The 10,879-nt window shown below is 42.8% G+C and overlaps 1 protein-coding gene across 1 annotated transcript in view; it reads right to left on the bottom strand.

The window, feature by feature from the left end:
• Positions 1–480: 480 nt before the first annotated feature.
• LOC113478808 (organic solute transporter subunit alpha-like) overlaps positions 481–10,879 on the bottom strand; it is a 10,778-nt gene continuing 379 nt past the window's right edge. The window contains exons 2-8 of the mRNA XM_026846306.1: positions 9,736–9,917; positions 9,546–9,619; positions 7,812–7,970; positions 4,703–4,814; positions 3,666–3,812; positions 2,198–2,303; positions 481–1,706 (exon numbers count right to left, since the gene is read on the bottom strand). Of these exons, the coding sequence (XP_026702107.1) occupies positions 1,519–1,706; positions 2,198–2,303; positions 3,666–3,812; positions 4,703–4,814; positions 7,812–7,970; positions 9,546–9,619; positions 9,736–9,917 (968 nt within the window). The 3' untranslated portion in view covers positions 481–1,518. The remainder of the gene's footprint in view (positions 1,707–2,197; positions 2,304–3,665; positions 3,813–4,702; positions 4,815–7,811; positions 7,971–9,545; positions 9,620–9,735; positions 9,918–10,879) is intronic.

Below are 10,879 nucleotides of genomic sequence, written 5' to 3'. Positions count from 1 at the left end.
CATAAGAATCCTAGAACTGTTTAGGTTGGAAAAGACCTTTAAGATCATCGAGTTCAACTCTTAACCTAACACTGCCAAGTCCACCACTGAACCGTGTCCTTAGGTGCCACATCTACTTGTCTTTTAAATACCTTCAGGGATGGTGAGTCCACCACTTCCCTGAGCAGCCTGTTCCAATGCTTGACAACCCTTTCAGTGTAGGAACTTTTCTAATATCCAGTTTAAACCTCCCCTGATGCAACTTGAGGCCATTTCCTATCATCCTATCACTCGTTATTTAGGAGAAGAGACTGACACCCACCTCTCTACAACCTGCTTTCAGGGAGTTGTAGAGAGTGATAAGGTCTCCCCTGAACCTCCTTTTCTTCAGGCTAAACAACTCCAGTTCCTTCAGCCACTCTTCATAAGACTTGTTCTCTAGGCCCTTCACCAGCCTTGTTGCCCTTCTCTGGACTCTCTCCAGCACCTCAGTGTCTTTCTTACAGTGAGGGGCCCAAAACTGAATGCAGTATTTGAGGTGCGGCCTCACCAGTGCCAAGTACAGGGGGACAATCACTTCCCTAGCCCTGCTGGCCATGATGCTTCTGATATAAGCCAGGATGCTACTGGCCTTCTCGGCCACCTGGGAACGCTGCTGGCTCACATTCAGCTGGCTGTCAACCAACCCCAATGTGCCTTTTAATTCCTTTTATCCCCAGAGACACTATTAGCACAAGTATCCCAAGTATCATTATTCCTATTTTCCAAGCAGAGAACCAAAGCACCAAATAACTCACAGACTAGTGCCAGAAGATATGTCAGACTCTTAATTCACACTTTTTTCCCAGGTCAGTGACAGAGTACCTGCTGTCCCTAGGAAGAACACCTGCTAGTGACATATTTACAAACAGCTACTGTGTCTGTACCAAGTTAGGAGATGAATTGCCACGGAGTGTAAAAAGTCTTCCCTACGGACATCATCATTTCTGTAGCTGGAGAGCCCAGAGAGGTTTGGGGATTTTGGAACAAACATATGCAAATGTACTTACTGATCAGAATTAGCTATGGTGAGCTCATGGCATAGAGAGCGAGCTGATAAATTTTAATGGAGGAAGGATGGGAAAATGCTGTGTTGAATATATGACAGCAATCCAGGGTGAAATAAGATTTTAAAAAGTCAAGAGAGATAAATAAGTATGACTCTGGATTAACTAAATCATAGCCATTCTAATAGCTAAAAAATAAAATAAAATCACATTGTGAGACAGTTTGGCTACCATCAAGTGCTCAATAACAGCATAAAAGTACATGGTACGAAATCTTACTAAATTACATGTTATGAAAACACTCACACCATGTATATATCACTGGAGAATAAACAGGGTTATCTTTCCACTAGTGGTCCTCTCAGTACTACAGCTCACAGACATTTATGTCAGAAGTTTTTCTGACATGGGCAGGAGCTATTTGTGGTGCAAGAATATACAAGCTCCTGAAGCTGAGCTTCCAGCTCCTGCAGAAGAGGAGCACAGGGGACTTCTAAACCCTTGGCAATTCATCTTCACTAACTGCACCATTCAGGATAATCTTAGAAGTCTGCTTGTTATCCCCAGCTTCTTCAGCTGTACACTCCGGAGGCTCTAGGTCATCGTATCTTCTCCGATAGACTACCCTTGACATTAGGGTTATCAGAAACATTTCCATGATGAGGAGCTGCTGGGTCATATCTGCCAAAAAAAAAAAAAGAAGTAGGCAAAGAAAGGCCCCCCAAAAGGGGGAAATGACTATCAAACACAAAATGAATACCTGACTTATTAATTTTCATCTGTGCAGAAGAAATAAACTCTACCATCCTGTCCCTATAATGGAGTGTCTCTCACACTTGGCAATAAAATCAGTTATAGAATTACAGTATTGTCCATCAATAAGCATGTAATAAGTTATGCATCCAAAATGCAAGAGATTTAACAGTAATTATGCATGTTGATTTCTTTTCCTTTCATTTTTGATTCCAACTCTTCCCAATATTGAGTTTTTCTCTGTGACTATGACAGCTATAAAACTTTGTTATTGTTTTTTAAGTAAAAGCTGAGATTCTTCAAAAGCTGCATGACCCTGGAAAATCAGTATTTTGGGAAAACACCAGATATCACAGTTAGCAACACTGAACTGGCACTTCTATAAATAAATGAAGAGCATCGTTCCCAAAAGAACTTACATGCTCCTCTTGCTGAAGAGGAGAGTGGTGGAGCACATGGAATGATTCTCTGCATAGCCAAGATGTTGATAATAGCTGTCTGCAGGTGGTTCAGAATGAGAATAAACTGAAACAGAAAGAGAAAACTGGTGCCTTAGCTACCAGAAAAAAGGTTTATAGTTCATATAACAATTCTGTTTTCATAACAGACCCTCTTTTGTCTCATTCCTCCTTCCCTGCCCTCCCTCTCCTACCATCTACCAGCAGGCTGCCTGCCATTCTGCAGAATTCATCTTTAGGTCAGGATGATATTGCTCTGAATGCAAGCATTAAATTAAGCTTCTGCTTGAAAAGTGTTTCTTCTCAGCCCTTCATTTGGGGGGGGGGCAATATAAACAGACCTCCCAGCTGGGATTTTAAACAATACGGAGCTCTGAATAATAGGCAACAATGTTTTTAAAACTTCCTGTTAATCTTACCTATAAGCTATGTTCTCCTTTAGCAGAGGCAGGACTCAAAGAACATTTTTTCTGTTGACTCTTATTGCCACAGCAGGGAGATATGGTGATCCCCAAGTTATACGAGACTGGCTTCTTTGCCAGAAGGGATAAGGGCTCTTCACAGCTTGGGTTCAGCAAGAATCACTTATTCATCATATTACCTGCTACTGCCCTGGGGACATCCAAGTGTCTCTCTAGCTGCTAGTGTAACTGCCTGAGTATAAACCCTTGCATTAACAGTTTGCCGTCCTAAACCTAGTGCAGCTTTTCAGGTGTGACTATCCTTTCATTGCATTTGTAAGTGCTTAGTAATTTACTTAACAGAGACCTTAGTGCACCAGCCTTTCTATATGTCCTGTCCAGGAAGGATGCATATCCAAGGATTCTGCTGTACTCTCTTTAGAGTGATAAGGAAGAGGGTGGCCCTGTCCCTGGGCTTTTTCAGTCTAACGTATCTAGTTCTTCTCCTTACTATTTAATGATTCCCAGTCAATATTTTCATTATTATCTAACACTAAAGTGCAGAATGGCCAAGAAAAATATTGTCAAAACAGAACATTGTGAAATGCTGAAACAGTTCAAACAACAGCCACCCACACAATGCTCCACATCCTTTCCTAGTTTTTCTAAGTACACACCAGCATTTTAACATTGTGTTTCAGGATACTGCATTTACAAAGCTTCCTTCAAGCCCTGCAGAAGGTGCTGTTTTGATTTCAGTTGCCTAAAGATAAATGGATTTTACGCAGCTTTCACATCTCCAGCACTCCTGAGAGACTAGAGGTAAATTGGCTCAAGCTGAAACTGAACAGCAGCCAAGGAGCATACTTCAAAGGGATGCAGCTTTAATCAGGTAAAAATATGCCTTTGCAGTGTATTTAATGGGAAAAAAAACCACTAGAACTTTTCAACAAAGGACCAAGAGCCAGAAAGACAGTGTTAAATCAGCAGTTAAGATAAATTCCTATCAGAAATATTAAACTTCTCACCTGATAAAGAGCAAACTTTGGGATGATGTTCTTACAGGTAAGGAGAGTCCTAACTTGTTGAAACATGATTGCAACTGGCCACAGAGCAGTAATGGTGAGGACACCAATGAAGCAGCTAATCCATATTGCAGCTCCTTTGGGAGATAACTGAGAAGCAAATGAAACAAGCGTACGTATGAAACTTTCCAGTACATTTTACTGTTCCCAGGAAGAAGTTGTGAACTGGATGATGCAGATGTTAAAATTCTTGTTTCTGTCTCCATGAAAGCTGATGGCAGCAGCAGTCACTGGGGTTTGCATGGGGAAACTGCACAGTACCAACTGGAGTCTTAGCACAGTGCTCTCACCCAGCAGGCACGCACTGTAAAGCTGTTCAGCCTGAGAAGGTAACAAGTGACACAATCCCTCAATCTGACCCCAGTAGCACCTGGGAATGCTCAGCAGCTCATGAGAGCATATTCAGTGTGACATCTGAGAGCCATCATTTATTTTATACCATGGAACAACAAGAAAAATGTGCTACATTTAAGCTGAGTTATCCAAGAGGTACAAAACTATTAGGAGATATAGACTTCTCCATCATCTTGCAGTTTACCTGGTACAAAGCAGGAGTACAGTACTATCTTTTCTACTTTGTGCAGATAGAAAAATCACCATGATTTGCAGAAAAACATAGAATTAGGTTTCCTGTTTGTGTGCCAGTACATACACTTCTTTCTTAAGGCTGCACCTTACAAAATACAGGACAGGTACATCTCACAGGGCAACTTGCAGTCCTGCTATTCTACCATACAAGCTGAGAAACATATTGGAGCATAATTGATGCCCAACCCACCCTTTCTTTCCAAGAGAAGCCAGGAAATGGAGAGTCTGGGGAAAGGCAGAAATTACATGCTTCAGGGTCTCAAAAGAATACAGTAAGGACTCACTTGGAAGTGCTCCCAGATTTCACAGTTTAGTTGTAGGCTAAGATACTAACATCAGCCCTAAAACCTACGGATTTTTGTGGACCATCTCTAATTGAAGTATTTACTTACACTGTAAAGGGTGTAATTGCCATTAGTCCAAAGCACTATTGATAAAAACATGAACACAGGTCGAAGGAAAGCAAACTGAAAGGTGCCCAGCTTCAGCCAAAAGAGTGTTCGCCTGGCCAAAAAAAAAAAAAAAAATCACACAGGCCAAGATCTTATTAGCAACCTTAATAACATTTTTTGGATACTGTCAACTGCAAAACTTTTCCACTCCTGTAGCATGTGGTGAAAATCTGTGGAGGAACAGCTTCAAGATTAGAAAATCTTTCCAAGAATTACCCAGTGTTTATTTAGTAGAGTTTCTAAAAAAATAGTACTTTTCCTGCTCTGCAGCAATTACATACTAACCAATGCTGGGCAAAATGTGATGTTTCTCTGCCCTGAAGCTAACCAGAGAGCCAGTAGCAGCACAACCGGTTTCTGAATTGTAATGCCACTCGCTCTTGCCTTGTGACCTTACTATTTCAATTTTCTGATGAAATTGGGTAACCAGCCTTCCTGTTCAGACACTTCCTAGTCCTGTGGTAGATCAAGAAAGGGAATCATACAGACAGACCTAGGTGAAAGGACTGGTAGTTTTTCAATGCATCATGAATACTATCATGTAAACATCTTATTTTGCTCCTCTGTACTCTAAGAGAAGAAAGGAACTATCATTCACTTGGCAAACTGCACAAGGCTAACAGGACAGCTAAGGATTTCCTTACTTTTGTCTGTACAAACTGGGTCCAGAACTCAGCCCAGACACAGTAACCTGGTCAGCCAGCATTAAAGGCCACCAGGAAAGGGGCAGAGGCACTTTCTAACAGAGGGCATGAAAGCTGACTGACCTGAACTCTCCTTCAGCCTTCACAGGACAATCTGTGGCTGCTATGGCTGGCTCACGTTTTAGTCTATTACTGTGTATTACTTCCCCTACTGTCAATGTTGTCTTCACTGTAGCTCCCTGGATCCTTGAGACTGCCATTGGAGATGCCCCAGCAGACAACAGGCTGCCATTTAGTATGCTACAGGATACAGCCATGAACCAGGAACTAGGAATTGCGCAAATAATACAGCTAGTAACCACAGGATTATGAACAGCACAAACACATGTGGAAAGGCCTGCAACTGGCCAGCCACTTAGCGTGTGTGCCTTTTCAAAGATTTATTATTCCCAAAGGGCTTTAAAGAATAGCATCACAAACAGTGCAGTCACTGCAATGCCATGAGTTGTTTCCCTTGTCAACGCAGGTCTACCTTTCTTCACCGGCAGACCTCTTCTGCCACATCTCTCCCTGTTGTACAGCTTGTTACTTTGCCTCATCTGTCTACTGCACCCTGTCAGCTTTCCCAGAACTGCTTGATACCATATGTTTTTTTTAAAGAATGAATCCCTACCTCCCCGTTTCCCCAAAAGATACCTACGGGAGGAATGCGAGACTGAGAATGACCTTTCTCTGGTATAGTATGCTCATATTTTAGAAAGAACATGTACCTTGTAATGGGAAAAGGCTAGAAGTCAGAAGCAGGGACAATGTATGGGCTTCACAGTGCTACAGACACCAGAGAAGAAGCTCTAAGTCCTCTGCAGAGCAAAAAGCTTTTTTTTTTTTTAGACAGCTGTCCTTCCTCCCAGGAGTTGTAGGCACTATCTAGCTCCTGAAATGAGTTAATATTAGCTAATATCCTGCATAAGCTGTCACTGGACTCACCAATAGGAGGGCACAGTAGAGGATCCTCTCCCAAGCTCCTAGCTACTACAACCTATACAGAGGGTGACAGATACAGAAAGAAAAACAAATATACTGGTGACACATTAGATCTATAGCACAGCTCTGTCCCATGGCATTTCTTCAGCTCTGACTGCTGAAATGAGCCTGAACCAATGCCAATGAAAATTAATAGGATTCATTTAGATCCCTATCAGTAGTTGCTGATTTCATGTCATTGTATTACATCCATTTTTAGAGATATATTTTTTGGTTGGTTTACTACCTATTCTTCTTGGTGCTCCCTCCATGTAAATAATTAGTGTTACTCTGTAACAATAAAATGACCGAAGCAAGAGTTTAAATTCTAATACTGAATGAGGCAGTTTAAAGAAGAATTATTACAATAAAAAAATAAGAATTTTTTTCAAGTGCATCACAAACTGCTTTCACTTAACCAGACCACAAAATTCCTAAGGTCCCATTGACACCAGTGTCCAGGCCCTCATAGAAAAGTCTTTGTCTTGCACATTCAGTCCTTCAGCTTTTGCTCTTAATGCCAGAAACATTCTCATACTCTGTGCCAGTAGGAAACCCTGTGAAACACATGAGGCTTCCAGGCTTTGGAGTGGTGTATAAATGACAGGGTGACACTAGACAGAGGAGGAGCCCCACAAGGCAGTGCTCAAAGGAGGCAGGATTTATGTTACAGTATATTGTCTCCTGCAGGTGCAGCTCTCCATCCTCACCCCACTTCTCAAAGGTGCATTAATACTAAGGTTTAGTAGAAGAAAATGTTTGGATTTTCCTCACTAGACAATGCCATTTCATTGAGATCAAAGCTTTTCAGGGATTAGATCTGTTTTTTTTTCCTCTAAGAATTATTTTAATATGAAATAGTTTTAAAGTCAAAATCAGAATAAACGATTTCAATTTCATCGAAGTAAGACATTTTCTTCCAAGACTGCCTCAATTTGACAGTTCTGCTTGTGAAAAATACCCAATTTGGAGATATTTGTTCCCTTCTGGAATGAAAAGAAACTGAAATCTCAATTATTAGGTTTTCTAGCGTAGAAATTCCTCCTCCCACACACCACTGCTTACTATAGAAATGTTTTTTTGGAAGAGACTGGGATTAGTTGAGGAGATACAACAGTGCTCAGCATTAATATGAGTGGGAACACTGCACTGGATTAAACTGAGAGAGCTCGTGTTCTCGACTCTATGCAAAATTCTGCATTATAAAAACGAAATAAATTAGTGGTGGTATACAGCCCCAAAGTGATGGCACTGTTTAAAAGAAATGGCTTGAGACTGACTTTCGGGAAGCAAGGAGGCGCTTTGCTGTAAGCCTGGCCTTGCCAAATTGGCTGAATTCCAGCACCCGTTTTCCAGCTCAGAAATCTTAAAGGGCAACTCACCTAGTGATGCGCACACGAGGGAGGCAAAGGCAGCAGCAACAGCAGGGACCGGTGCTGATCTTGAAGCGACCATTTTCAAACCGCCTGAGGAGCAGCTTTTGACCTCCGCACTCTTTAATCATCATCATCAGGAACTTGTGGATAACTATGGCAAAAAATCTAGGAGAGGAAGAAAATGCTAGTTTGAACTTGCCTGTGTGTCTGTCGTATGCCTGTGCAGGCCAGTGCCACCTTCTGTCCAGGGTTTTTTACATCTTGCGCTTTGCAATCAACAAAAATTCTAGCACTAGCTGTGAAAAACCTTCTGCTTTCCATCATCTTGGAGGACCAGAATTGCCCTAACCTCAGCAAAAGAGGAATAAAGCGAGACACAGAGCAGCTGTAGAATTTCCCAAAGCCGAACTGGTGGCTGGTGGCGGAGACAGTATTAAAGCACAGGCTTTTCTGGCCCAAGTCATTATGGCCATATTTTTCCATCAGTTATCTTAGTCCTGACTGGTCCAAACTTTTTAGAAACAGTCCTCTTCCTCCTCTTAAAAAAAACCCCAAACCAAAAACCCAACAACAAAAATGGCCAGGTTCATATATATATATATATATATATATAATTGAATGTGTTGGCCCAGTCAGGGTGTGGCTCCTCTGCAGCCAAAGCTGATCCAAGCACTGACTGCTGCAGTGCCACCTCTCCCTACATCAGCTGCACATTCCTGACCTTTCCCAGCAACTACAGATTGTGCAACCACCCTTTCCTCCCTGCCCCTAAACGATTTTAGGGAACTGATTCACTGAAATGCAACCTCTCCAAATAAAAGAGGTCCTCTTCAGCTGCACTGCTTCCTTGAAGGAGCCTGCTGTGCAGCTGGAGACTGAGTGGTAGTGGATTAAAGTGAGTGGATGGGAACCTGCAGCTTGGGCAAGGGAGGAGCGGGGATTCAGACAGGCTTGAAGTGCCATAGGACCAGATCCTTGGAAGTTTCTGGCAAGCTGCACTACCTGCACAAATTGCTTCATGCTAACAGTGTTCCCTGCTACTGTTTTCCCTCGTTCTTTACTCTACTCTTCTGGCAAACGCAGTGTGACGTGAGGTGAGGCCATTCATGCGAGTCTGATACCATCCTGCAGTGGGTTCCAAAATCATCCCCAAAGGAACTGTGGAGTACCCAAGGCCAGAGCATCCCCCCACCTGGCTCTGCCTACCAGGGCTGGGCCACCTCCTCCAGAAAGCAAAGATCACACTTCTCCCTTCTTCTCCGTGCATGTCAGAGCTGTCATGCTCGTACAGAAACAGCTTTTATCAGAAGAACTGTGGAACATTTTTACACTGATATACTCATCGGAGGTTCACTTGCCACCATTAATAATAGACCTCCACGGCTCATCATTAGTAAAAGCACAGAGAAGGAGTCACAGGTCAGAATCTCATTCCACATGACACACAGAGAGAGGAAAGAAAGAGTACTACTTCAAAGCTACTGTCAATCTGAGGGATCAATTACATGCGAGTCACAGATCTTTCATACTGAGGTTCCCACACTAGGGGACTGTAGTACTGTGGAACTGCTTCAGCATATTCCACCTCTCAGAAAAGAGTTGCCAAGAGATTTCAACTCAAACCAAAAATTACTAAATTGTTAAATTTACAAAATGACTGTGTTTACCAAGAGCAGCAGATGTTTAAAGGGAAGAAATTCAGGGTTTTGGGCAACACCTAGAAACAAGCAGAATACTCACATGGCTGCTGTGAAATCTGTAAACATTGTTGAGCGAGGAATCCACATGCCAATGCATGAAGTAGTAGCAATCACCTACAGAGAAAGGGAGGAGGATTGTAAGAAGGGCAGAGATAAAGCAGGTTCATGTGGATTTTTGGGGAAACTCCATTTTCAACATTCAATTTTATCTCTTTTCCATGGTAACTTACTGGAGCTGCAGCATTAATCCAAATTATGATTGATCTTTTGGAGGAGGGGATTTTCCTGTAGATGTAGACTGCTTCCTCTATAAACACAAGATTGGCAATTAGCGCCATCAGAGTCAAGATTGTAAAGAGAAGTCTTCCTGGTAGGTCAAGGCCTGAAGAGAGAGAGAAAAAAAGAGACAGTTCTGATTTATTTAATAATCATTCCAAACATTTAATGTAAAGACACCATCTCTGAGGAGCTTCTTAGCCCTGTTTCTGCAAAGACTTGCACTCATCCTTAGCTACATAGAGAGACCATTGCCTCCACAGGATGATTCAAATACTTAAGTTCATGGCCAGATGTTTCCACGATCCACAGAGAGCATATGGGAAGAATATGCCTGCATGTTCTCAAAGCATTATGCAAAAGTCTCCTTCAAAAAGGTGGAGTTCCAGGACAAATGTCCTTAGATGACGTAAATAAGTAACAGAACATATATAAATACAGTAAATAAATATTCTGGGAACCTTTCCAGGCTGACTACAAGCAAAAATGTATTTACTCAGTATTAGTTCTTTGCTTCCATTGTATGTTCATAGGCACATCTTGTGCATAACTTCCTTAGGCATGCAAACTTTTTAAGGGCTCGGTGGAAGTTTGTGGGGTACACAAGCAATGTAAAGATAAGCCCCTGATATATCTAGCCTGAGAAAATACTTGATGCCTTCACCAAATTCCTTTTAACTTCTCCCTTAAAGCTGGATATGGATATCAACATCTACCCAGGGTTGATGGGGTTTATGTCTCCACTGACACTAGGTATGGATATCAACTTTTACCCACGGCTGATGGTTGGGGTGTATCTGTCATGCTTAACTGAGGAGAAGTTCATGCTCATCCCTGGTTCTAACTCCCGCTGTGGCTGTCGCCCGCCTAAAGGCATACCGAGCAGCGCCTGCAAAGGTGAGCCTCGGCCCCAGCCTCTTTACCCTCACGGGCTCCACAACAGCCTCCGCTCCAGACCCGGCTGCGGGCGGAGCAGCCCCCGTCTCGGCGGGCATCTGCACACCTCGGAGCCCGCCACGGGGGAGCCCCGGGCCAGGCGCGGGTCTGTGGCGGCTGCAGCGCTCGGTTCGGCCCCTACCGGGAGGCGCCCCCCGGCCC

This window comes from Athene cunicularia (genome assembly GCF_003259725.1).
Source record: "Athene cunicularia isolate RWA chromosome 1 unlocalized genomic scaffold, athCun1 chr1_part1, whole genome shotgun sequence".
NCBI classification, from domain to species: domain Eukaryota; kingdom Metazoa; phylum Chordata; class Aves; order Strigiformes; family Strigidae; genus Athene; species Athene cunicularia.
Note: the sequence above shows the minus strand (reverse complement) of the source record. Positions and strands in the feature narration are given on the sequence as shown.